At 39.2% G+C, this 26,364-nt stretch overlaps 1 protein-coding gene across 1 annotated transcript; it reads left to right on the forward strand.

Annotated features, from left to right (window-relative positions):
• Positions 1-7,360: 7,360 nt before the first annotated feature.
• On the forward strand, positions 7,361-23,385 carry LOC133222748 (pancreatic lipase-related protein 2-like). The gene is made up of 14 exons (XM_061372777.1): positions 7,361-7,511; positions 8,292-8,404; positions 8,670-8,718; positions 10,145-10,299; positions 12,251-12,376; positions 13,293-13,427; positions 14,391-14,499; positions 15,623-15,742; positions 15,832-15,954; positions 18,319-18,434; positions 19,221-19,350; positions 20,715-20,826; positions 22,184-22,348; positions 23,194-23,385. The coding sequence occupies exons 1-14, from the start codon at positions 7,424-7,426 to the stop codon at positions 23,255-23,257; spliced, it is 1,605 nt and encodes a 534-aa protein (XP_061228761.1). The 5' UTR covers positions 7,361-7,423; the 3' UTR covers positions 23,258-23,385.
• The last annotated feature ends 2,979 nt before the right edge of the window (positions 23,386-26,364 follow it).

Below are 26,364 nucleotides of genomic sequence, written 5' to 3' on the forward strand. Positions count from 1 at the left end.
GTCTGTCTGGAGACCCCTTACTTTTTATCATATGATGCACGTCCTGACTGTTTTTCATATTACCAGCTCTGAGGACCTTAAAAACCACTGGCTTCCAAGCTTGACTTGCCCGGCTGATGGCACATTCTCATCCAAATGGGTGCTCAAGGCTCCCCTTTGCCTGGACACAGAATCCATCTAGCACATCTATATTGCCTATGAATAATAGAGCATTCTGAGACTATGTGCCTGGCACACAGTGGAACACTGCAGAGGAGCAAGATAAAGTAGCTTGTCCCAGTGGTGGCAGTGGTCCTGATGGAGCTGGCAAAGGCTGTAGTAAACTCCTAAGTTACCAGCGCTAATCCTGTGTTCAGCCCAGGCGTCATATGGCTCTCGCCTCTTGTAACTGCTGATAATTCTAGCTTTGATCATTAGATGTTTTACATTAGTCTCAGCCAGCCTAAACTGTAGTCTGGCTGGTAGTAACAGAAAGCAGATAATAGTTGTTCAAAATGTTTATATATGTTATAACTAACATTGCAAAAGACAAGAATAATCAGTGCTGCCTCCTTTGCATATACCACCATTGCTCAAATCAGTCCATGGTTAGCGTGCTCATAGCAGAGCCTCAGCATCCTCTCTCCCAGAGAGGAGACAAGGATGTATACCCAACTGCAGCACACATCTCATGTGCTCTGACACATCTGGGAAGCAAGAACCTGCTCTGCACACAAACTGGCTGCCCACTGCATCCAAAATGTGCGCAGTCATGAGACTGGGGAGGACTAATAGCCTAGAAGCCCTTATTTGCCACTGGAGGACTTTAACCTTCTGTTCCATAGTTGTTAAAATGCAGTTTAGAAGACTGCCTAAATAACCATTTCTTTCCATAAGACTTAACCGCTAAATAAACCCCAAACAGGCACAGCTCCAAGGCTGCTTGCTGCAATCTTCTACAAGTGATGTGTCCACCGCTCAACTGGTTTCCAGAAGCATGAGGCTCACACAGAAACCAATCTGAAAGCTTTTCACTCTCCAGTTCATCACACTTAGCATTTAGTTCCAGCCCAGTAACAGATCACTGGAATATACTGAGATCTAACATCTTTTTCAGACATTGAAATGCACCTCAAATACAAACCACAACTATATACACCCTGAAATCAACACTGCAATGATGGCTTCTGCCCTTGCTTATTGAAAACAATGGCAATAACTTCAGCTGACTTCAAAAGAAGCCGGGTGAACTCACATTATGAAACACTCCAGTTAAACTTATTAGGTCTAATCGGTGTGGTAATGCCTTTATACATTACAGGCTGTGCCAATTGCAACATCCCACTCCCACATTCCTTGGGTTTAAAATAACTTTGGGCTTTGCAACCCTGCCTCATAACTCTCAGTTGGGGTAGCTCTTTAAAGAGTTTTCCCTGTTCCTTGTGAGTGTTTTCTTCACAATTTTCCAAAATAATCTGTGGTTTCCTAACTTCAAAGCCTAAAGGCTTAAAATTGAAAAGGAGATGCTCAGTTTTTCTGAAGTCACGTTGAACGTGATGCTGATTTCGCTGCAACAAAAAATAAATGAGTGCAATCCTGTGGCTTTTCTTGTTACTTCCTTTACAGAAAGATGCTTATGTTCATAGGCTACACTGTATTGGCTGGCCCCTCTCAAATGAGTGTTGAGAGACCTTCCAAACACAGCACAGGGCAGAGGTAGTGCTTCATTAAAACCTGATTTAATACCAATAGCGGCCCACAAATCATTAAAATTCTGACAGCATTTCAAAGGATACTACAAAACCAAACGGACCGAAGGAACAGCAATATGCAAAAGCAAAATAAAGCAGTCTTCCTGTTCACAGGCAGTCTTGTTTCACAAACAAATGTGGTACAAGGTTATTCCCTGGGTAAGTCATCCACAAGGAGTGGAAAAGCTGGTGAGAGACACCAGGCAGACCTCGGGAGCCATCTGTGTGCTGCTCCTCCTGCCAGCCCCTTCCATGGGTCCTTTTGAGGAAGGAATCCATAGATCATCATGTGCCTTTGCACAGCTCCAAATTGAAACCTCCTCTTCAGACAAGACACAAATCAGGGACAAACATAACCTGTGATAAGGCTGCAAATGTAGAGGATACTATAGAAACAATAAGCAGCTTTATTAAAATTATTATTATTGCTGCACCACAAGTAGTTAAGAACCTGAAGACAGTGACACAAACATAACAACACCTTGACATAAACTTCCTGCACTTGACTGAAGTTAAAGGAAATACAGTGGAACAAAACCAGCACTTGCAAAATAACAACCAAACCCATATAAACCAGGCCACACATCACATTGAAAGCCCAGTATGAAATCACTTAATTATTTTATTAGGTATTTCTATGTTATGACAGCTAAGATCTTGTAGGAATTAAATTCATTTTACTTTATCATCCATTTTTAAACATGGCAAATTCTGCTTTGACAATTACAGTCATTTAATGGCTTGATAAAAATGAGATATGAGAATATTAAAACCTGATTAAGATTGAAATACAGGGGAAATATGGTGAGGGACCTGAATATGTAGAATTTCTATGCCTCTATCTTTAGTCTTACCTTTCAGAAATAAACACAAAATGTTTATCATAAAATGCTTTTATCATCACTTAGAAGATCATTCAGCCATCCCAGAAACCAATGTTACTTGTTTACTATAAAATGTCTTCTTTAATTTCAGACAGAAGCAGCAACTAGGAAAAGATAGAAATACAGTGCTTCTGAAGGCATGACGCTTTGGTAATGATGCTACCACATAGGGATTTGTCACCATTATCTCGGAAAGGATGGCTTCCTATTTTACTAATAACCACCAGCTATATAAAATCAAAGGCCTTTAGATAGAGCTTCTATTCCACCACTCCATGTAATCTTTAAACCATGTAACAAAATTAATCATGATCAATTACAATGCATTTATCACAGCTTTCTATGGGACAGTGGAAAACAGCTACGATTAGAATCTTTATTACATGCTTTTCCATTAATCTGTGAAATCCATTTTAAAGGGTATATAATTGTCTTTTCTTAAAACAATTTATAACTTTTCAAAAGGACAAACCAAATAAATCCATACTAGATGGCTGATGAGAGAAAGAAATGGCAATTGGTTAGGAAAAAATCCAAAGCTTTCCAAAGCTTTACTTCTTTCTTTCGTTTTCTGCACTGTACTTAACTAATGTGGGTCAATGCACAGTGTCCATAGGCCTAAAAATACCTTGCTGGAGGAGGTTTAAAATTTTCTGTTCATCTCACATTCTTCATTTCTTTATTTGTACTTCTAAATCCGGAATGTGCACTGAGCACAAGAATGTTTTATCACAGAGATGATGGAAAGCGAACTCACTTGGAATTGTTTGACACAAACTAAGTCATACCACTAGGGATAAACTGATTTCGTTTATTAAGACACGAAGGCGAGTTGGAACTGGATGACCTTTAAGGTCCCTTTCAACCCAACCCATTCCATGACTCTGTGATTCCTTGTGAAGTTAATTCCTCTCCCATCTTAGGAGTGCCAGAAAGTGTCATAGTTAACCAGAGGGAACTAAGCCTTGAATAAAGGATGGCTAGTTACACAAGCACATCCTTGAAAATACATATTGCTATGAGGAGAGCAGACAGGAGCTAATATTCCAAACAACTTATTCACTCTGTTTTAATTTCTGGTACAAAACCTAGTCAGGAGCATTACAGAGCAAATCTCGTGGTATCTCCAGACACACGTCACAAAGGACAGAACAAAAACACAGTCTTGCATGGGAATTACGAATAAGTCATGCAACAGTTGTTAATTCAAATGGTATTAAAATACAAAGCAAACGGAACTTAGCATTGGTGCTCTCTCTTTATCTAAGAAGGTTTTATTCTACGAGTAATCCCATTGGAATTGGCATCAATAAGACTATTAGAAGCTGGATCATAATGAAGGAACAGCAGATAACAAGAATAATAATCCCTTCATATCTATTTCAGCAGCCAAGTAGACTGAAAGAATACAAAAATACTCTCTGGTATTTAAGGGTTATTATTCAACAGTTTTACTTCCCTAGGGAGAGTCTTACAACTATTGTGTTGCAAAGGTGACCTTTACGTCACTGTTACCATTTATAATAAATATTATTCATACATTAAACAAAACTGAATCACATACCCCACAATATACATAGGTGGATAGAGAGGTAAGTCCTTGTCCAGAAAGATTACTCTCCAGATAAAGATATGACAAGTGGTGCAATTACAATTAAAGGATAAAAAACACAGATAAAAAGGAAAAACTACCCCAACCAGCATAAACAACCCTACCCAATAACTTAAATAAATTATACCTATTAGTCTTATTTTTTATCATATTATAGGCACTGTACCTCATCACCTAAATTCCTTTCTTACAGATTTTGCTATAGAAAGGACCTTTCAGGACACACTGCACAAAGCCATGTTTGAGCTCCAGAAAGAACCTTCTTCCATCTTTGGCCACTTCAACCCTCAAGAAAACACACACTCATTGAGGAAACTTCTGGACAGAAGGCATTTTCCTCACTGGTTTAGTAATGGTGGGCAAAAACTAATGTTAATCTACTCCAGCTGCATGCATTAAGCAGTTATTTTCCCACCTTCTCTGTCATGTAAGATTTAAACAGGAGTCAGCCCAGGAAAGAGATGGAGGTGTGAATGTGATCTATAAAATGAGAAGTGTCACTGAGAAGGCAAATACAAACTGACTGGTTCGTTTTCTCCCACACTAGTAACAGGAAGCATAAAAGGAAGCCAGCAGTTGCACCCGTCAAGACAAACAAAAAGAGATGATTCTTCTCATAGTTGCATAATTGCAAGATGTTTAATAAAGGATCCTGGGTGTGCTGGAAATGTGCATGAATTCAGCACCAGCATGGGCAAGCTTATGGAAGAGAAATACTCCGGAACTTCTGAGGGATGGAAAGTCAGCACTTTGCTGCTTACTTCAGGGGGCCCAAATAGTAGTGAAGTACTTAACCCCATTAAAGTGAGAAGTTTTCTCGAAGCCAACACAGAAGTGCTGACATCTCCCAATGCTGCTGAGCTATGAGCTTTCCTGGTATTAGTAAACTAGCATAGAAAACTGATTTCATGCTTATCTGCTGGAGTAAATCCTCTGACTAATTTGTTACAAATATGAAGATGCCCTGCTCTCTCAGTAACCTTGTCTTACATGCTGAAGGAGAGCTGCAGTGGCTCACTGACTGCTGAAAGGCAGCATGAACACCACTAAATAATCACTTCACATGTGCTGGGAAAAGCCTAGAGAAGTTAAGCTCCAGTTGATGCTCAGTACTAGCTGGAATGATGATTTATAATATTGCCTAGTACACATTTGCATCTAGGATGCGGGATGATGCTCCCATCATAAGTAAACTAAAAAGCCCTTAAATATGTATCATTCTAATTTTAACTTTGCAACATCATTGAATATTCTAAGTGATCTGATATCTTCACCGTAAGACTGCTATTGAAAGTTCATCTTGCAGCAGAGGGTTGAAGTATGGCTTGGGATTATAATACCAGATACCAGATAAAATTCTAAATGCAATGGGTAATTCTGATTTCTTGAGCTCCCCAGGGAGCATATATGTTAAAATGCTCAAAATAGGTAAAATCCATGGGTTTAAATTAACAACAATAATTTACTAAATCTACTAGATTAATTTAAAAGTTTGAGTGACCTGTTTCTGCAGGTCAGGAAAGAGAAGTCAGTGACCTGACTTCTTCTGAAGTGGGAAGAAATGGTGAGCATAGAATGAAGTGAGGTTTTGGTCCAATATGATGAATAACAATATTATATTGAAAGTAGATTTTCTGTGAGGCCCTTAAATTCTAATGAATCAGCCTTTCAGAGTGTTTATAAATTCTTAGAGGTATAAATTCCAAATACCAGCTCCCTTTGAATATGACACTACATCACCAGACCTGAGTATACCATGCACTGTAACATCACAGTTCTGAGCACCTATGAACTATCACTATATCCAGTTTTGGCGAGGATGACCTAGGATAACTGGGAAGCAGATTTCTTTTTGTGTGCTTCTTTTAACCATTTAATGGACCAGTTTGCACCCTAACAGCAGCCTTTCATTATGTGAGCAGAAGATTACTCAAATGAATTTTAATGTGAATAACTCATCCCTCTACTGGACTAATTTAGTCCTGAAGAAATTAAAAACCCAAACTCTTTGATGTACATACTAACCTTCCTTCTTAATTTTCTGCTAGGGTTACAAAGCACAGAAGATGGAGGATCTCTTTAGTATCTGCAATCTGCATCTGAAGAAATTAACCTTTCAAGGTTACCTAAATAAACAAACAAAAAGTTATTGCAGCTATCACTCTTAAGAATCACTTTAACCCAATTTATATTTGTATGTGTTAGATGTGAGATAAGTCATCAGTCAGTGGAAAGGATTGTACCAAAAGGGAGTTTCCCCTGATTTAGGAGGTGTCAATAGTCACCCAGTATACTTACAGGGTTTAACATCAAAATGTTGAGAGTTTCTCGTTTGTGTCTACACAGAACCATTTAGGTTGGAAGAGACCCACATAGAGAAACAAAGATTTCTAGGAAAGCCTGATCAAAAATGTTAACATAACAATATGACAACAACATAGTACTGTGTGAAAAGACATCACTACCAAAACACTGAAAACTACAATTACTGCAATTATTACAATTTAATTATGGACACTCATGGTGACTGGATGTGGTAACAGTCTTCCTAAGGGCTATGTTCCCTTGTTTAAAGGCATTTCTGTCATTTTACGAAGAAAAGTCAGGTAATGCATCCACTAGCAAATTATAGAAGAGGGAAATACAAAATGAACAAATAACAGATGACAGACTGGGCAATTTCATTTTATTGCCATTTTTCATCCTTTTATTTCTGCCTTTTCTCAGGTAACTGCTTAAACCTTGCAACACATATGCAAGCTCACCCCAAAACACCTTGTTTATGTCTTGATGATGTAATGGTACACTTAACTAACAAATTTTGCCTCAGTCTGTAAATGATTTAAGACAGGGATTAACTCCAGGAAGCATGGTTTTACTATTAAAACTCTAGAATAGGACCCAAAAGACTGGGCTGTGCTACAGCCTTCCAGTGTGATGCTACTCACATGAGTCCCAGCTCAGCATCACACAGAGATCAGCAGCCAAGCCTATGGCAGAGCCTTGTCCTGATCCTGAAAAGGCTGCACGTTTGTTCAGTGTTTATGCCACACTTCCCAGCACTTTTTAGCTTTAAAGATGTGTGACAATATGTGTGACAATGTGTGACAATAACACCCTATTTGAAACTTTGCATTGAAACAGGCGGAGTCACGCAGTAACTGGTCTGACCTGGTTCCTGTTATCTCAGATGAAGCATGCCTTATACAAGGACATATATCTTAGCACCAGCCAACAAAGCCACAGGTGCCACTGGGAGCCCAAGCATTGTGGAGCAGCAGTGGGGTGAGTGTCGCTCTGTCCTGTGTCCTGCTTCATTCCAGGCTCCTCAAAGAGGAGGCTTACCAAAATCAGCAGAGAGGTGAACCCAAAGAACTTGCTCTAAGCTCTGCCAAGGTAAAATGGAATACATTGGAGCCAAGAACATTGAAGGGACTGAAATAAGGTGCATCAGGATAAGGTGTGGAGTATCTGGTGAGTTGCTGGAGGATAGGAGCTGGAAGCAGGGCATGCTTGAACCTGCAGTGGATTTCACAGGGAGAACTCTTAGCTCCTAACAACATACTATGGACTTCAGGGGACAGGGAGTACAAGAGATGGGAATGTCAGGAAGAGGATGCAGGGCTCTGTCTTTGCAGGACTCATTGCAGGATCAGAGCCTGATATTAGAGTTTTCTAAGAGCAACTTTTTTCCTTTGAAGATAAGTTATTTGCAATACTAGTGATACTACACTTCCAAGGCTCAAAGTAAATGATTGCTTCCAATTATGCCAGTGCTTACCTACCAGCTGGTGATTAAGTGATCAAAGAGATCAGGGCTGATAAGCTTACCTGGCTGATAGCAATAATCAAAATCAGTTCTCAAATCTATATTTTTTATATATATATATATATATATGATTTAGAAACACAAATTAAATTTGTTCCTGGGCTCTTTTCAATACAATCACCGAATAGCACTTCTGGAAGAAACTTTTCTATTACATGCTAGAAGAAACTTCACACTGTAAAAATAACTTATTGCAAATCCTTTAAGAATCTTATTTGTTTGCCCACGAATTGCAGCACTAGAGGAAAATAAAAGTGTCTGTCAAGGTCAGGAAGACAACCTGGAAGACATGCTTAGAGGATATCCTGCATATGCAAAATCTCCATGGCAAAGAGCAAGGATCCCAAAGGTATCTTTTTGAAACCTTGCTATCTTTAAGGAAGTATTGATTCTTTTAGATCCAACTAATTAAATGCCTGAAGTACTCCTATGGCCACTACAACTTCTTTATAATGGGTCAAGGAAAGCCTTAAGGTGAATTCCAGAATCTATCTTTAATTATGTTTAGAGTGAGATGTCCCTGCCCATAGCAGGGGGGTTGGAACTTGATGATCTTAAGGTCCTTTCCAACCCTAACTATTCTATGATTCTAACTGCGTTCTTGTTTGCTTTAGATGTTTGCAGTATGGATCACTACTCTTCTTCTTCTCAGTGAAGCCAAAGGTAAGACACGTGGTTGACAGAGTCTATAAACAGTCTTAAACTGTGTGCAGTTTAAAGTAAAATATCTGTATTTTTGAAAAAGGATGTGCTTTGGAATGGATTTAACAGACTTCTTCATCAGGAGCACTGAGTTCTGTCATGTCTTTCCCACATTTAACTCACTACTTTTTAATTCTGTAGAGGTTTTTGCAGCTAGCAAACCGAATGTGAATTAGAAAGGCATTTTTATATATTAATTGATACCAAAACTCTTCCAGAACAGTTTCCCCTCAACACACACCAGCAATTATGGTAGCTACAGCAGCTGTAATGCCAGCCAAGGCACTATGCAGAGAACAAGAAAACAGTCCTGGTCCAATAGTCCTTTTTACCAATAGGAAAGAATAGTTCAGTGGGGACAGACATACAGAAAGAGCAGAGAGAAACAAAAAGGCACAATCCAAAAGTGGAAACACCCCATGAAAATGACCTGGTCACTTGTGGAGTCTCTCACTGTAGCTCCACAATCAAATCTTCTCTTTCTCTAGGTGTATTTCCAGTATGTATCACTCTACCCCTGTGTTTCATACAGACTAATGAATAAAGTCACGGTGTGACGTAGTATAAATTTCTCACCTATACCAGCTAACAATAGCTCCTCATTGTTTTCAGTATCTTAAGAGCAATAAAAATTATTTTGGATTTCACAATTGAGGTGTTTTAATGGTGGGTAAGGATGACATTTAATGGCAACACCCATATGCCATATTTGCATCATTACTGTATTAAAGTCACAATAGAAATTGGGAAACTCCAGTCCTTCAGGCACAGATCACACGTCCCGAGGCTCTGCTTTACTTTAGGCTTCCACTCAAATTCCACTTCATTGTTTCCACTAAAGTCTTATGGTGATAAAAGTATAAGGGAGATGTTTAATAGACATTGTGAAGCAACCAGAGGTATCTCTCTCTGGTTTCGTTTTACTCCTTCATGAATTGTTGCATAAGAAATAACAATTGAGATAATTCCTGACACATTAGGACTACTTTGAACTGCTACTCTGCGCGGGCAGCAAAAACTGGTTTGTTCTCTGAATCCATAAAGGATCAAGATTTTATTGTCTTTTGTTGTTAACAATACTTTTAGCCAAACACATCCTATATTTTCCTAAGTTCTTTAAGCTGAACTCTACATTTATGTGTGAAACAGGAATCAGTGCTGAAGGCCAAGTCCCTACTACGTGCACAAGGCACAAGAGCACAAATGCACTCCTTAATGGAAAACTGAGCACAAGTGCCTGAATCAGTCACTTTCTGCTTCCTTTTAGTGTATAAACTAATAGTTTAACTTTTAGTGTATAAACACTCTCCTGCCAGCTTCTTGTACAGTGGTGGCAGCCTAACCTGCAACATTCCAGAACACTAACAGTTTTCTTTGCATACCCCAGGAAGGGAGGTTTGCTACAGAAGACTCGGATGCTTTACAGATAAACCCCCTTGGTCTGGGATCCCAGGGAGAGAACTGGCAGGCTTGCCCAGCTCTCCAGAATATGTGAACACCAATTTCTTTCTTTACACTAGAGACAACATCATGAAACATCAAGTAAGAAACTGCTTTGCTTTTAAATACTGATGGCATACAACATTCAACATATAATATAGTTTCTTTACTCCCATATTCTTCCTCATAAGTCTCCCAAAAGAAGCCGCAATTCTGTATTACACATGAATAACCCACCATAATTTTCTTCATTTCAGCTGTCTGATAAGCCAGGTATATTTACAACATACTAATCACAGCCTTCTAACACAAGTTACTTTCTCTATAGTAAGCTAATGACTCAAATTCAGTGTCAGGCTTAACATTATAAAGCCAGAGGTAGGGAAGACAGTACAAAATGAAAACTCAATTTTGGCTCCAGTTTGAAAACATATTTCAGACCCATATATATGACTCAGGCATGTGGTTCATATGTATGATTACTACCTCCTCTGAACTGTATATGATAGGTCTCAGAGGCTTTGCTTATGTGGTTGCCAATGCTGAGCCCTAAAAGCATGTAGACAGTTAAGAGTGAAGATCAGAAGAGAAAGCACCTGTCAGAAGAGAAAGTTCACCAGAGAGAGGAAGGAAAATAGGATTAAAAAAATAAAGGGAAGCTTCAAAAAGAAAACAGACTACAGAAAAAGGAAGGTGAGGATGAAATCATATGTGAAAAAAGAAGGAAACAACCCAAAAGAGAATGGAATGGATGTATAAAGAAAATAAGCTTTTTTTTTTTTTTTAAGGCTGGGGCTGAGGGAACTATGGAGACTAATAAGCTAAAGAAAATGATTGGGTAAGATATACCATGGAGAGAGCTTGGAGGTTTCTTTTCCAGAGTGCTGAACCAGGTTATCACTCATGAAGACACATCAGGTAGAGAAGCACAGAGAGCTGTATGGAAGCAAAAGGTTAAAATGTGAGGTTATCTACAACAACGAGTGGCAGCAAGGGGAAGCTCTGGGCTCTGACAGAGTGACAAATGGAAGTAGCTAAAAGGAGCCTGCAGGACTGTTTAGGATGGATCAAATGGGAACACATACTGAAAGGCGCTGGCAGTCTGTCAGCCCTTTCCTCTGAAGGTACTGGGAAAAGCTCACAGCAGGATGCTCAAGGTGCTGGAGGTGTCTGGGCTGCGGTTGTCCATAGCATGAAGCAGTTTTGTGGAGCTATGAGCTAGTCTGGTGAAAAAAAAAGAGAAATGATCATCAGAGAGTGTGAATTTTACTAGGACAAAGAGCAAGAAAAATGAAGCAAATTGGGGGTGGGAAATCTGTTGCTGCTGTTTACTTATATTACATGAAAAAGGCTTCACAGTTGGGTATTTTAACATAAATGGCAGTCACAAACAGTGGAGGTGTTTAACGATTTCTCCTGTTTGAGTCACCTCAAAACAAGTTCAGCTGAGAGGGCTCTAAGGTTTTAACTTTAATCAATCCTCCACTGAAGGTAAGATATGTGCTAGTTAGTGTATGACATCCTCTTTTAAGCTTACAAGACCATAACAAAAATAAGAAAGAGACAAGTTTTAAAACAACCCAGGATTCAGAATTTCTTGAAAATAATGTCTTATTTCCCAATAAACCCGGCTGGGCTTTCTCATAAAACATAAATAAGCTTAGCAATGAAGGTCTTATCTTCAAACAAAAAAGCAAGAAAAACATGCATAGACTCAGAGTCAACCCCGTACTACCTTGCAGCAGATGCTATCTTTCTATTTCTATGGCCACAGTTGGAAAATCTTGTGTTTACATGCCATATTGTACCAGTATATCTCAAAGCATTGCATGCCAGTATCATTAGTTCAATTAACAAGAGGAAGTGAATAATTTGTTGATGTGATTAACTGATATCCCCCAGCAAGGCAGTTCAACACGTGAGAAACAAGACACATCTCTATGGAGTCCAGAACTATGCCTTAGGCATGGAGTACTCAGCTGTGCATGACAATGTACTATGGGATGGAGCAATCACATCCTTGTGTTGTTTGTTGGTTATCTTTTTTACACAGAAAATTTCAGCTACAAGTCCTTCAACTATCAAAGCTTCCAATTTCAGGACACACCGGAAAACTCGCTTCCTTATACATGGCCATCTTGCTGGAGCAGACCTCCCCTGGATATCAAAGATGTGCAGGGTATGGTATGACTGCTTTCTGACAGTCATTTTAGTTGTGTTTGAAAGTGCAGATATTCACATCACCCCATTAACTGGCTTGAAATTTCCACCTAGCATTCACACCTCTCTTCTCTTGTTAATTCAGGGAATATATGAGGGAATGAAGCTCAGTTCCACATGAACACCCTCTTGTTCCTAGCTACAAGTATAGCGCACTCCTGTCTTCTGCTAAGTGCCCTCTTGCTGCATTCAGCTCCACTGGAAAGCTATTAATTAATTGATTTTTCAATTCCTTGCCAATAATAAAGGGGGAAAAAAGTCATTTTTCTCAACTCAGCAGAAGGTAAAAATAAACATTTCCATCTGAGTGAGGCATTTGATCTAATAAAAACAAAATGCTTCTTTCAGCAGTTCGGCTTCATTTTATTTAGGCCCATCTCAAAAATTAGATTGTTTCAGAATGAAAAATCAGAATGTTCCATTGCCAGAAGTGTGTAAACAGTATATTTTGGTTAAAATATATGAACTTTGGGGCTGAACAACTCAAGGATATGAACACAAATTTGTGAATCCAGCAGTCCAGGCATATAAGTTTTGATAGACAAAGCTTGGACAATAAAAAAGAAGTAACACTATCCTTTTTTTCTTACTGGGGTACTGTCATTAAGAGAAGCTGATGCCATAAAGCAAACCAAGGATCTAGAATGGAAATCGGAACTGAAGCAAGCTTGGGTGTGCCCTGTGTGTTCAAATCACTGCCTCAACTCTGCCTCCGTGTGTTAATTCTTAGTATTGTAGGAATTAGTATATGGAAGATGCGGCTTTACCAGTCACATAAGAGCCCCAGATATAACAAAAAAAGTACTTTTTACATATACCTTGTTACAATTCATATCTGTTTTCTTCTGTTCTTCTGTTTTCACGTTCTCCACCAGTTCATGTTCAACACTGAAGATGTGAACTGCATTTTGACTGATTGGAGAGGTGGCTCCAATGGTTTGTACACCGAAGCAGTTAACAACGTCCGCATTGTGGGGGCTGAGCTGGTATATCTGGTGAACCTTCTGGAGGTAAAAGTATCTGTGCAACATGAAATCCAGGGCATAGTTTGTATGGTAAAGGCTGTTTTCAGGGTGGCACCTTTAGGTTTAATGCAATAGAGTCAGAAGTTCCCGATAATACAGCTGAAAATGTCATAAAAAATCTCTAATCCTACACGAACAAGAATACCTGCTTCAGTGTCACACCACAGATAAGTGTGTCCCTAAGGGCTTATAGGCCATAATTGATGAAAGTTTTGCTCATGATGGGCTTTATACTGGATAAAACATCAAATTATACCTGTCTAGTGAAACTGGCATGGTGAAAAGTGGTAATAGAGGCCCAATGCAGTTAAACCAACCCTCTGTGGGTCACATACACTGCCTCCTGCAAGAACTGAATTGCAGCACAAAGATGAGACTCTCCTGCAGCAAGCCATGTCAGGCTTCCCGTAAAGAAGCTCACCTGAGGCTGGCACACCAGCAGCATTCGCAGCATGGTCCTACCTGTCCAGCAGGTCCTGTGTGGTGGAGCATCTCCATAGCAGGACAGCTGTTTGATTCATGCAGTGGATATGCCACAGACAAAGGCACTGAAAACTCCTCCTCCACAGATCCCTATCCTGATGGGACAGGCAGCTTCAGGGGTGAGGCACTGGGTCATTCACATTTTGGATAAGTAATCAGTGCAAATATAGGGGACCTATTGCAGAAATTTCCTTTTCCTTCTTTTCTGTCATAAAGGCAAGTTCCTGACAAAGGTTACTGCCACTCAGGCACTATATAAGATTGGAGGGATGATTTGGGAACTGCGTCTCTTTGGATACAGGTCCCACCGCCCGAAACAGTAACTTCCCACTCAAGACACTCCCCTTCATCACCCACTCACTGGTCTGGCCACGTCCTAGCACAGCAAGGGGCCACGATGCAGTGCCACCAGCTCGTATGCCCAGATTAACATGCTTGTTTCCTCCTTTCCATACATCTTCACAGAAAGACTATGGCTACTCTCCTGCCAACATTCATTTCATCGGCCATAGCCTCGGAGCACATGCTGCAGGGGAGGCAGGGAGAAGGAAACCTGGCATTGGAAGAATAACAGGTATGGAAGCTATTTCAGCTGGTGAAGCTTTGTGTTCTTCATGCACCTGAAGAATCTCTGCTGCCTTATAAACACATAGTATAGACTACCACCATTCTCATTTGTCATAATTAACACAAATGAAGATATGTCCTATAGCATGCCATGAATTTCACATGTCAGAGTTCACAGTTCTGAGAAAGGTTTGACTGCAACAGATCAGAAGGGCTTAAGTATCCTGACTGTGGCTAAATAGAGGTCGATTTTCACAGACTGCAAGTCACAGGAAATACTTGTTTATGATTTTTAATGATACAAAAGAATGGGAACACAATACTCTTACATGTGGAATAACAGTTGTAGAATTAGCAACTCATTGGCATATTGCTTTTAAAAGCACACTCTAATATGGCTTTTTAGATGTTCAAGAGATTGAAAATCTGAAATGAAGCATTAAAAAGCCTGGTTCTAGTATCTCAGGATGAAACAGTAAGTAGCCATTGACACCCTGAAAAGGAAGAAAGCTGTCAGTCACATAGCTACTCAGAGAGACAGAGCACCATGACACACTCAGACATCACTGTTTTTAGAGGCTCACTGTTTTCTGCTTTCCTTTCTCTTCCAGTCAGTTCTTTTCTATGCACAGTCATTGCTTTAACTAAGCTGTGTACACAGCAAGCAGTCACACAAGCAGTCCAGGGAAACAGGGATCAGAATTGTGTTGCTTTAGCCCTGAAGAGAGCTCACTGACACTGAAATATGGGGGAAACATTTTCAACCAAGCTCTTTTGGAAACAGAAAATAGATTTTTGACCAAATGAAAGTTCTCAAACAAATCTGCACAGTCAGATTAACATAAAAAGATTTCATATTTTTCAGTAACAGGCAAAAATACCCCAAACCTCTTCTTAGAACATTGTTCTCCAAAAGCAAGCCAAGCGCCCATCAGAATTTTACTGTACTGCAATACCTCCATTCACCTTTCTATTAAAACCCTGCTTATTTTGCTGGCTGTGGACCACAAAATGGATTTTTATATGTGGAGTAAAGACAGAAATGTAATGACATATGGCGTACACACACTGTATGTGATGACATACGTATCGATCTATTTGTTCAACCAGACCTATCTCCATTCATTTAGGTTTGGATCCAGCTGGGCCCCTTTTCCAGTATACTCCCACAACGGTTAGGCTGGATCCTTCAGATGCAAAATTTGTTGATATAATTCATACTCATGCTGGTCATCTTTTCTTTGACTTTGGTAAGTTTTCATGCAAAAGCTGGCATCAATACAGAGGTTGGCCATAGTTTACCTGAGAGTGCTCACCTTTGATTCCTTGTGCATTTCAGCTCCAGGGATTCTTCAGCCTTGTGGCCACCTGGATTTTTACCCAAATGGGGGAAGGAAGATGCCAGGATGCAAACAGCTTCGTGTACCTACTGGGAATCGGAGCATCAATGACCTTATGAGAGGTAAAAATGTTTTAAAGAAATAATACCTCATTATAAACTACAGCTAGAAATAAAGGCTAAGCTAAGGTAAAGCCTTTTGAATGTATATATTATTTATATAGTTCAGATTTTGAGTAGGGAGAGAATGCTCAAAAATGGAATATTTAAAGCTGCCCTTCCAATTTTTATTTATAATAACCAAAGAAAATTGCAGATGGAAACCTCATTTAAAGCATGCAGACTTGTTCATCACAACCTTTATAAGAACCTGCAGCTGTTCTGACAGACTGACCTCAGTGGGAATTCCACACATGAAATACCAGTAAAATTTCATTCAAGGATAATCCAAATTTGAGTATTTTAAAGCCTGCGCTTTCCTTCTCACTGCAAAGACATCAATCCCAATATAACGGGTTAGACACTCTCATCCACACCATTAACAGCTCTGTCTTCAAAGGGAACAGCACAAAGTTAAAGACATAGAAGCTGATAAAATGACTGCTTCATTGATAGTTCATGTTCTTCAAAGAAAGCTGGGCTGTTAATCAGAATTACCCTGGGATCCAGTACAATAGATCCCAAAAATCCTGTCTTCTGATCCTAACCTAGAGAAATGAGAACATCTGTTATTCACAACTAAAGGTTTTGAAGTCCCTACCGCTAGTTAAGTAATTGACTTTCAGGAATACTCTGTCTTGGAACTGGTAGAAGAACTTGGCAACAAAGAGGATAGGAAGTTGTTGGTGCACAAATTCACTGGGAATCAAAACACTTTCCAACACTGCATGAGAATATCTGCATTTCCAGAAAAAAAAAAAACCAACCCAAAAACCCCCAAAATCACATTTTCCAGAGACATTTCACAAGGCTGTTTACAATGCTGTTTGCTGATGTAGAAGCTCAGCTCTACTGAACACAAGCAGATAGAGTTGGTTGTTCATGCAGCTCCTAAAAATAGAGACAACCATAACTCCTGCCTCTTGGCTAAACCTTGCTTTTGTGCATATATCTTCTGTTTGATTTACATTTAAGTAGTGCTTTTATGTATGAAGTGCTTTAGAAATGCTGTTTAGTAACTTATTTCTACAGCTTTTGATACAGTAGGGACTGGAGTATTTGTTCCCATTGTATAGATGTTAAGTGAATTTGGCACTAGCATAAAGTAAGCTAACTGTAAGAGCTGCGGTTCTAAACTTAAAAGCACAGAGCCTTCTGAATTAGATTTAAAGGAGAAACTATAAAGCAAGCATACTCAGGAAGCCTTGATGATGCAGATTATTTTCAAGAAAAACAGACAAAACTACTTTTCAGAGGGTTTTTGACAAGTTTTGTGTCTTTCCTTATGCAAAGTACAATGTCAGCTGATGTTGACAGTTGTCCAGTGCCAACTGGTCAATACCAATGGATCTGTGTTTAAGATGCATAATATTGACAGCAGGTGAAATTCTGATTTTAACTATAAACTGTGGCAGCTTTCAATTACTTCAGTGCCTTCACCCTATGATTAGGTGAGCCCACATACAGGCTGAAACAGAGTGGAGCCTGTTTTTATGCACTTGGTCTTAGTACATTGTTCTTACATAGAGGAGAGACTTCAGAGCCAGTGAAGGTAATGCTTATTGCAAGAGACCTGTAAATATAGCCCACATAGCAAATCCTTCTTTCCTGCACTGGCTGCTTATAAATTTCGCTCTGATGGGAAAATGTACTTGTTTCATGTATTTCTGACAAAATCAAGGACACACTGCCAAGCATCTCACTTTTCAGAGCATTTCACAGAATAACGTCTGTCAAAAGACTGCAGATATTCTAGAGCTTTAAACACTGAAAGCCATGGAAGTTAAAATAATTACTACAATTACCTTTAATTCTAGAAATGAGTGGAAACTGTGGTTTTACAAAATACCATGTTGTGATAATGGTAAGCAAATGAAAACTACTTTATATTAGCTAGTATATGCTTTTAAAAAGCTATACCTATGAATTAGTCAAGTCTTTGACATATTAAAGGGAAATTCTCCTAAATCCTCCTCATTTCTCATGTTAAAGTAAAAGCAGTTAAGTACACACAGCAGGATGGGAGGCTGCACAATGTCTACCTGAATGCATCACCACCCCTGTTAACTTCAGCATGAGTACAGGCACACGCAGATTAGAACCTGGCTTTTCCCCGTAGAAAAATATATATATAGCCATAAGTACATTTTTTACTATAAAACCTAATAATTCACACTTTAAACATCTTTTAATTATTACTATATTTTAATCTGAGACACCACTATGTGCACAAATGTTTTTGAGAAAAAAAGACCCACGAGTGTTGCTTTGGCATGGACTTTATGTCAATGCATAACTTTAATCTTCTTTACCTGGGCTCTTTCCCAGAATATAGATCTCTTGGATGTGGGCATAAAAGAAGTCTCCGGTACTATGCTGAGAGTATTATTACTCCAAATGGATTTGTTGGGTATCAGTGTGAAACTTATCGAGCTTTTGTATTGGTAAGTATCAGGTACACATTTATCTGAGGGGTTATAGCCCTGCTTTTCTTCTCTTAATAATTTCTGAGACAGCTTCTACACTCTGGATCATGGGATATAGGGTGGGCTATGCAGATTCACTGACTACCTTCATCCAGAGCATATGCAAAATACAGGCAAAATGTAAAAGCAACAAACTTAAAAAAAAAAAAGAAAAAAAAGAAAAAAAGAATTACAGATCTCAAAGAAAATAAAGCAGTAAATACATTTACAAAGGGGGATATGAAGTGGCTGGGCTCACCCATTGCATGGGTCACCTGTTAAGGTCACTCTGGTTGAAGGAAGTCCATCTAAACCTGGTGAAATGCATCATTAAGAGGACAGCCTCTGGATTTCAGAAGTGTTTAAATATCTGTATAAAAATAAATGTCCTCAGTATATAGAACAGGGGAGATATTTATACATTGCAGCATTGCTCACACAATCCTCATGTGGCAGAAGAAAGAAGGCAGCACAATATTCTGGTGTTTCATGCCAGATATAACTGGGCTTTTAGCAGACCAGTTCTGGCAGCACAACTGGAGGCTGGTCAAGAAGGAAGACAAGTCTGAATTTCTTTCCTTCTACTCCCCAAAAGAATGATTACAATACTGGGAATAGTTGTTTATGTTCAAAGCAATATTAACAAGTAACTTGTACCTTTTCAAAAAATCTGGAGAAAAAGCTGAAATAACTTCATATATTCAACTTTAAGAAGTGGGCTTAAACCAGATAACATCTTGTAACACCTACTGTTATTTTCCCCAGGGAGACTGCTTCCCATGTCCAAAGGAAGGATGCCCACTAATGGGTCATTATGCTGATACGTTTTTACATAAAACTGAAAAAGAACATCAAAAGGTTTATTTAAACACAGGACCCTCCTCTCCATATGCTCGTAAGTGCTCATTTTGAGAGGTGAATCCTAAAGTGACAATGAATTATATGTGCAAAATCTCTTACACTACTCCAGAGAGCTGCTGGAGTTAATGAGTGGCACTCAGTGCCAAATTGAGTTTCAAGTATGTTAGGAACACACAGCACCAACATTACCTAGGCTGAGATAATCATAGACACAGATCAACTGATGTTAACCTCTGAGTTAGAAACAATGCTAAAATCTTTGTTAATTAGATGATGGCTTCAAAAATTCTATAAAGCTGAAGATGGGAGGCACGTTGTGCTGAAAGTGCCCAATTTCGAATAACAATAAAAAAGTTACATTGTCTTTATTGACAACAATTTATAAAACTGAATCATTTCTTTTGTAAAGCTCATCAAGTCAAAATGGCAGGGAGTAAAAAGCAGTACAGTTTTCATTGTGATTTATGTAGAAGCAGCCAGTAGGGAATAAGAATATTTGTAAATTGCAGTCCATCACAGGTGATGAACTGCAAGGGCAATAAATGAGAAAGGGCCTTTGAGATCCTTATTCACTGGGCAACAAAACATGAAAAGAAAATGAAGGAATAAAATTAATCATCTTATGTGTCGATAAGAGCAAAAAGTAAAACAATTAATGTGAGCACAGAGAAACTAGCCATTTCACAAATCTAAATGAATACATTCTTTTCAACATTTACAAACTGCTGAGTTTATGGAAGTTGTAGCCTGAAACCAAATACAAACTTCTGAAATGGAGGAGGAGATTCTCCTTTTAATAGCCCAAATTAAATCCAGCACAAACACTTCCCAAACCTGGTTGTTTGAAATCAATATGTGCTATTTCATCTGAGACCCTTCTGTCTTAGACATACGGGATGTCAGGATCTCCTGACAGCTCTCGGGCTATGCACAGGTATAAGAAAACCCTAAAAATTCTATGTCAGGATCATGCTGGTAATGAAACCAGTTTTGTTTAACGTATCTTTCACAACACAGCAATTCACTGGATCTCACTTCACAGTTGAGAGCTATCATGCTACCCATGAGACCCCCAAATTCCTCAGAAGTGTAGAAATGACAAAACTTGCAAGTGAGGGCAAGTGAAAGAGCAAGGTACAGTATTGGCCATGGCAGATTAAATCCTCAGCATAGTCAGTAGGTCAGCAAAGATTGGACCTGCAATTTAGACCACTGTCAAGGAAATGAATAGTACCAGAGTCACGCAGAGCTAACATTTGACTTAATAGTGACGTTTGCTTACAAGTGCGTTTGTGCAATTATTTTCTCTCCCTGAAAGACACTGAAACATATGAGAAGTTTTACCATTAGAAAAGAAACTTCCTTACAACCATAATCTATTTCACTTTGCTCTCAAAGGCTGGCGGAAAGAGATACATGTCAAAGTGTCTGCAACAGAAACCATGGAGGGAAATATAGACATAGCCTTGACTGGAACTAATGGGATCAGGAGAAAATACACAATTGACAAGTAAGTTTAACAGTTTGTTGAAAAAATAGCTCTATTGCTGTTGCCACATTGAATTTATACACAGGTAATTTTACATGTCTCGTCTTGTTCTATGTGATCTGTGGCTTAGACTGGTAATGAAAGCAGCTGATCAGTGGCTGAAGCTCCCCGTGGTACAGATGGTGGCCAAAATCTGCTTGCTGGTATCTCTTGCTCTGTATTTTCTTTTCTGTTCTGAGGATGCCTGTTAGCATAGCAAAGTGGGTGAGAGCAAAGAGCTCTGTGGCTGCTACTGGACTCACACATCATTTGGTGATCTTCTCTGTGAAGAAAGAAAGCTGCATGGCATACAATCATTTAATTGTTCCCTCCTCTAGGGAAAAGGTGAGAAAGTTGCAGCTTGGTTATGAATGGAGGAGAAAGTTGCAGCTTGGTTATGAATGGAGCAGGAGTGAGATTCCTGTCTGCTCAGAGTAACTTTTTCCAGTGAATTTGAATTTCATAAACTGATCCTTGCCAAGAGCACAGCTTAAATATTGAAAACCAGTCTCCTCTGTGTTTCAACATAGCCCTGTAACTGGTACCCTGTACCAGGAGCACCTTTGATTGCAAATACACTACTGCAGCGATACACTGATAGGTAACATCTATGTTAATGTCACCGTAGTGTACACCCTATTAAAATGAATGATACCACAGAAGACATGAATGTAAACTATAATCTTCAATTTTCCTCATGGTTGAGAGCAAGCAGAAGCACTGAGAGAACTTTTTGTCATGACTTATTTGAAGACAGATCTCATTTTCCAAACATAATGTTTAGAATAAACCCCATGGCAATTCTGACAAAAGACAAGCTGACTAATCTAGTGTTTCCATGTTGAAAGGCACAGGAATTTAAGCCACTAAGTCCTCTGCATACTTATATAGATCCCTGTTACAATGTTTGTCCAAAAGAGTGTTTGATGTATTTTATGTATGACTAAACTAAGGTCCAAGGATTTCATAAAAAACTTTTCTACATGCGTTGAATAACTAGCCAGCAGACAGGACAGAACTTGGTGCTTCTGGACCCCAGACATGATGTCCCCACTGCCTGCATTGAAAGCCTCAGATCTGCATGAGGCTCTGCATCAAGAGCCCTGTGCATTTCCCAGGACACGTTCTCCAGTAACATGTTCTAAGCTAAAATTTTGCCTAATATCCCTGATGGGTAATTCATCAAAAATAAAATAAAATGAAATTAGAATGATAGTATTCAAAGCTTCAACTCTCACAGCATCCCACAACTCATCTCCCTTTTTGCCTCAACTGTAACATTTTGTTTCCCTCATTTGCAAAGAAAGCAGAGCATCACTTCTTTCCTTTTTTTTGGCAGGGGAACTTTCAAACCAGGCAACACGTACTTCAACTACATTGATACAGAAATTTCTGGGAACATTTCAAAAGTTGAGTTTCTCTGGAAAAAGCATCCAGGTCATGTACACAGAGGCTGCATGGGAGCTGAAGAAGTCACAATAACATCTGGGGAAAATGGAAATGTGTGAGTACACAATGTAATGGTGTTCTGTTCTGTGGGTATAGAGGGGGAAACAATGAACAAAACAAATAAGAAAAAGATACCCCAAATGCCTTTGCATGGTATCATGTCCCTTAAAACAAGTGGGTTTAGGTACTGAAAATAAGAGCCTAATTCAAATTTCATGGCAGTACTGCATGGTTGGCTGAATACAGTTAGCCCCAAGAGCTCAGCACTGCAGCCAGAAATCCCCAGAGAACAGAGACATCACATCTGAAGTCCTGGTGGGGAGTAGCACTGCACTTATAAGAGAGACAGAAGGTTTTTCTCCTCAATTGCAGTTTCCTGTGCCTACATCTCTGTATGCACATAGCGCAGCACATCAGAAACAGCTCTGCACAGTGCAACAGTCACTTGAGGTGGACTCCAACCAGACTCCATGGATCAGGCACCCACTGGCACTTGCAGTACATTAGGTACGCTGCTAGAGCACACCTCTTGGCTCAGTTTTAACCAAAATGAATGCATTTGATGTGTCCAGACACCACTCTATCATGTAAACCAAAGCGTGGCAAGTGGGAAAAACGGAGTGTAAGGTTCCCTTTGAAAGCGTATTTCTGGTCCAGATTAAAATGCTAATGGAGTCTGAATATAAACACAAACACATCTTAAGATGTGATAGATACTAACTAGTAATTCTTCTAAAAGTCATTGTGTAACATACACTTTTTGCTCTCAGTCTACTAGCATTCATGCTTTGATTTAACATGAAATAGAAATAGGACTTACATTGATTATCTTGTGCTGCTGCTCAGAAAATATCCCACTGTGCTAAAAAATATCTCCTTGAACTCTTCTTCTCTCACCAGGTCTGTGTTCTGTGGCTGTGGAACCGTGCAACAGAGCACATGGCAAGACCTGGCCCTTTGCTGAAGCTTGGTGAGGAATGCCATCGTGTCCATTGTGGCAGCTCTCACCATCTGGAAGGGAACACTTCATTCTGCAGCAAACTATGAACAAGACTCCTTCAACAGATCATTAAAAACTTGCCCAGCCCACTACAAAAGCTCTATTTCCAAATTAGTGTTTTCTGCTTTCATCCCTACAGGGATGTATAGTTCCAGTTACAATGACAGCTAACGTGTATTTCACTAGTAACACACATGTGCAGTGTGATTATATTTCAGAGCCAAGAGGAAAAATAATAAAATAGGGGAAAAAAAAGTCCCAGCCAATTCCCCTTAGAAATACACTTAATTATCTTAGGGGGAGCATCCAAAAAAAGAAGCACCAATACCAAGCAAACAAAAAAACCCACCAAAAAAACACAAAAGAAATAATAATAAAAAAAAAGGAAATTAAAAAAAAAAGGAGAAAGAAAAAACTTACAAAAAAAAAAAAAAGACAGATAAAAGAAAAAAGCAGCATAGACAGCAAAATTCTTTAAAAGTGCCTACTTACTTGTTCAAGAAAAGGACCCTTGCATGCTTTCGGAAGGATCTGATTGTTTCTATGTCAGCAGTCTGAGGAATAGTTCTAAATAGAAGAATAAGAGTTTGAATGCTGTTGCCTGACATGCCCTTTCTTCCTGAAGAACACATTTAACCAGCATTTTAGCAGCACATCCAAAAGACTGCTTAGGAGCTGGGATTGTGTAATGAGTTGTAGAGCAGGCCTTGATAAACTCTACTATCAAAGCACACTGTGTGTCAAGCAGGATAACTTAATGTACAGGAAAATACTTGATTGTTGCCTTTTTTCCTGAGGAAGAGCTCATTGATGTGTTCTGTTCATCTCTGCTGAACATCAGGTTAGCTGGGACTCTTTCTTTATACCTGACGTGGTCATTTTCTCTATCAAAACAATGCTGCACTATTGAGGATCTTCAATTTTCTGGCAGCCTTCAAAGAAGTTACATTATCAGTATAACTTCTTTATCAGTGAAGCTGAATTTTCACCTCTGCCTTGCCTTTCTGAAGCCACTGAAGTCAGGCCTAAGCAGAATTATTTGCATTAAGATACAGCATTGCTCCCTCCAAATTTGGCAGCATTTTGATTACACAGGTTAACAAAACCAAACTACTAAGAGTGGTAGTTGCATCAGACAAAATAAGCTATGATTTATTTCTGTTTCAATACAAATTACCCCCCCCCCCCCCAAATTCTTGTGGTTTTTAGTTGCCCACTGTGGCTCAGACAAACAGCTGATTTTTAGATCTGTCATTTGGGTGCATAAATCCTGCATGTGAATCATGTTGAGCAACTCTGTTCTGTCCCATCCTAACACCTAGCTATTCCAGAATACTTCCACTGAGGTTCACCAGAAGGTGCTAATGAGGTGTGTTACACAAGGCTAAATATGAATGATGAACACGTGTGTTTCAAACCATGCAGCAAGGATTTTGAGAGGTCAGAATCCAGTCACCTCCTATGAAATTTGCCAGAGGAGCATGCTTAGGATGTTTGCAGCAAAGCTGACAAATCATCAGTCTACCTTCTCAGACTCACTGCTTCAGTACCCTTACCATCACAGGGTAGGATCCAGAAACCATCCCGAACAGGGAACTCATCCTTCTCTACCCCTTAGGGAAACTCCTTAGAGAAGACCTTCTTGCATAAGTAGGGACTCCCCTCCTCTGTGCTTCCCCGGAGAAGTACAAAACAACCCTCCAGGTACTTCTATGCAGTTGGGAAATACCTGTAGCTAATAATTACGCCATCTTTAACATCCTTCATAAAGCAGGCATGGCTCTCTGCCCCAGAGTTAAACAAATAAAGGAGACTTGGGAGGGAAAAAGACTTATTTTTCCTTTCTTACAGTCAGGAACTGAAGCAAAAGGTATTTTCTTCAGGGTCAAAGAAAAGCATGGAGCAGGGCCAGGCACTGGATTGGGTCATTGGATTTAATGGCATGAGACTGCAGCGTAGGCCATCGCTTTTCACAAGAAGGAAACAATGTCCTGTTGAACTCAAGACTTCTACACAGCCCATCCCCTTCTGCCTCCATACTTGGCTGTGCCACTTTCGCAATTCTAACAATTAATTACATGTTTTCATGAATAATAAATCATGTTGCTACTTTCAAAAATACAAGCCCTCATTTTGTTCAATTTTAAGCCATTGACTTGAACGGCATTCTGACTAAACATGACAGCTCATATGGGCTGATGACTTCTGCTATAAATGTGGTCCAGCTGATTAGACCACTTAAAAATACACATTTTCTCACCCAGTCAGCTCAGCTAAAAATAAAATACTGCATTAATTTCTTCTCCTTATGTTGTCCTGTCTTATACCATTTATTGACTTCAATCCTTGTTTAGCAAATATCAACACTGCACCCCTTTGCATGTACATCTGTGGACAGAGCAAGAGAGATTTATTTTTATGAGCTAAAGGTGAAAAAAAATGCTGACAGCAGCTATGTGCTGCTGGTAGAAAATAGACTTCCTCCTGTTTCTTTGTGTGCTTAAAAATTGAAATTGCTACTTGTATGAAACCTTAGGATACTATCACTTTGTATTAATGAAGCCAGTCCAAAAAATGCGAGGGTTTGGTATTTCACAAGACAATCTGCCATTGACAAAGACTGGAACAGTAATTCTTTCACAATTTCACAACAAGGTAAGCCAGCTTTTAAGAACAATTTAAATTGCATCTTTAAAACGTCAATGAGATGCACCATTTGATATGCTTGGCTGTCATGTTGAAAGGTAGCGCTTTTTTTAATCAAATGTGCTTCATTTGTCTAGGATTTTAAAGAACATATTATGATTTGTATTCAGTCTTTTGTGTTATTTAAATATTCCACAACAATATGAATGCTTCAGAATTACAATACAAATTTCATTTAATACCCAAGCATTTGTTCACCACATAAAGCATTCAGCCTCAGTCTCTTTTCTCTCTCATGACACTCTTTTGGCAATGGGGCAAGGTAAAACAAACACACATACAAACAAGCCTCTTAAATCTTTTCTAGAAGAAGGGAGCAGCAATAATAAGTAATTCAACACGCTAACTCTCTGCTCCACTCACAT

The sequence above is a fragment of the Neopsephotus bourkii genome, unplaced genomic scaffold (assembly GCF_033783945.1).
Source record: "Neopsephotus bourkii isolate Nb327-2 ecotype Australia unplaced genomic scaffold, CSIRO-AGI_Nbou_v1 NB_1615, whole genome shotgun sequence".
NCBI lineage: Eukaryota > Metazoa > Chordata > Aves > Psittaciformes > Psittacidae > Neopsephotus > Neopsephotus bourkii.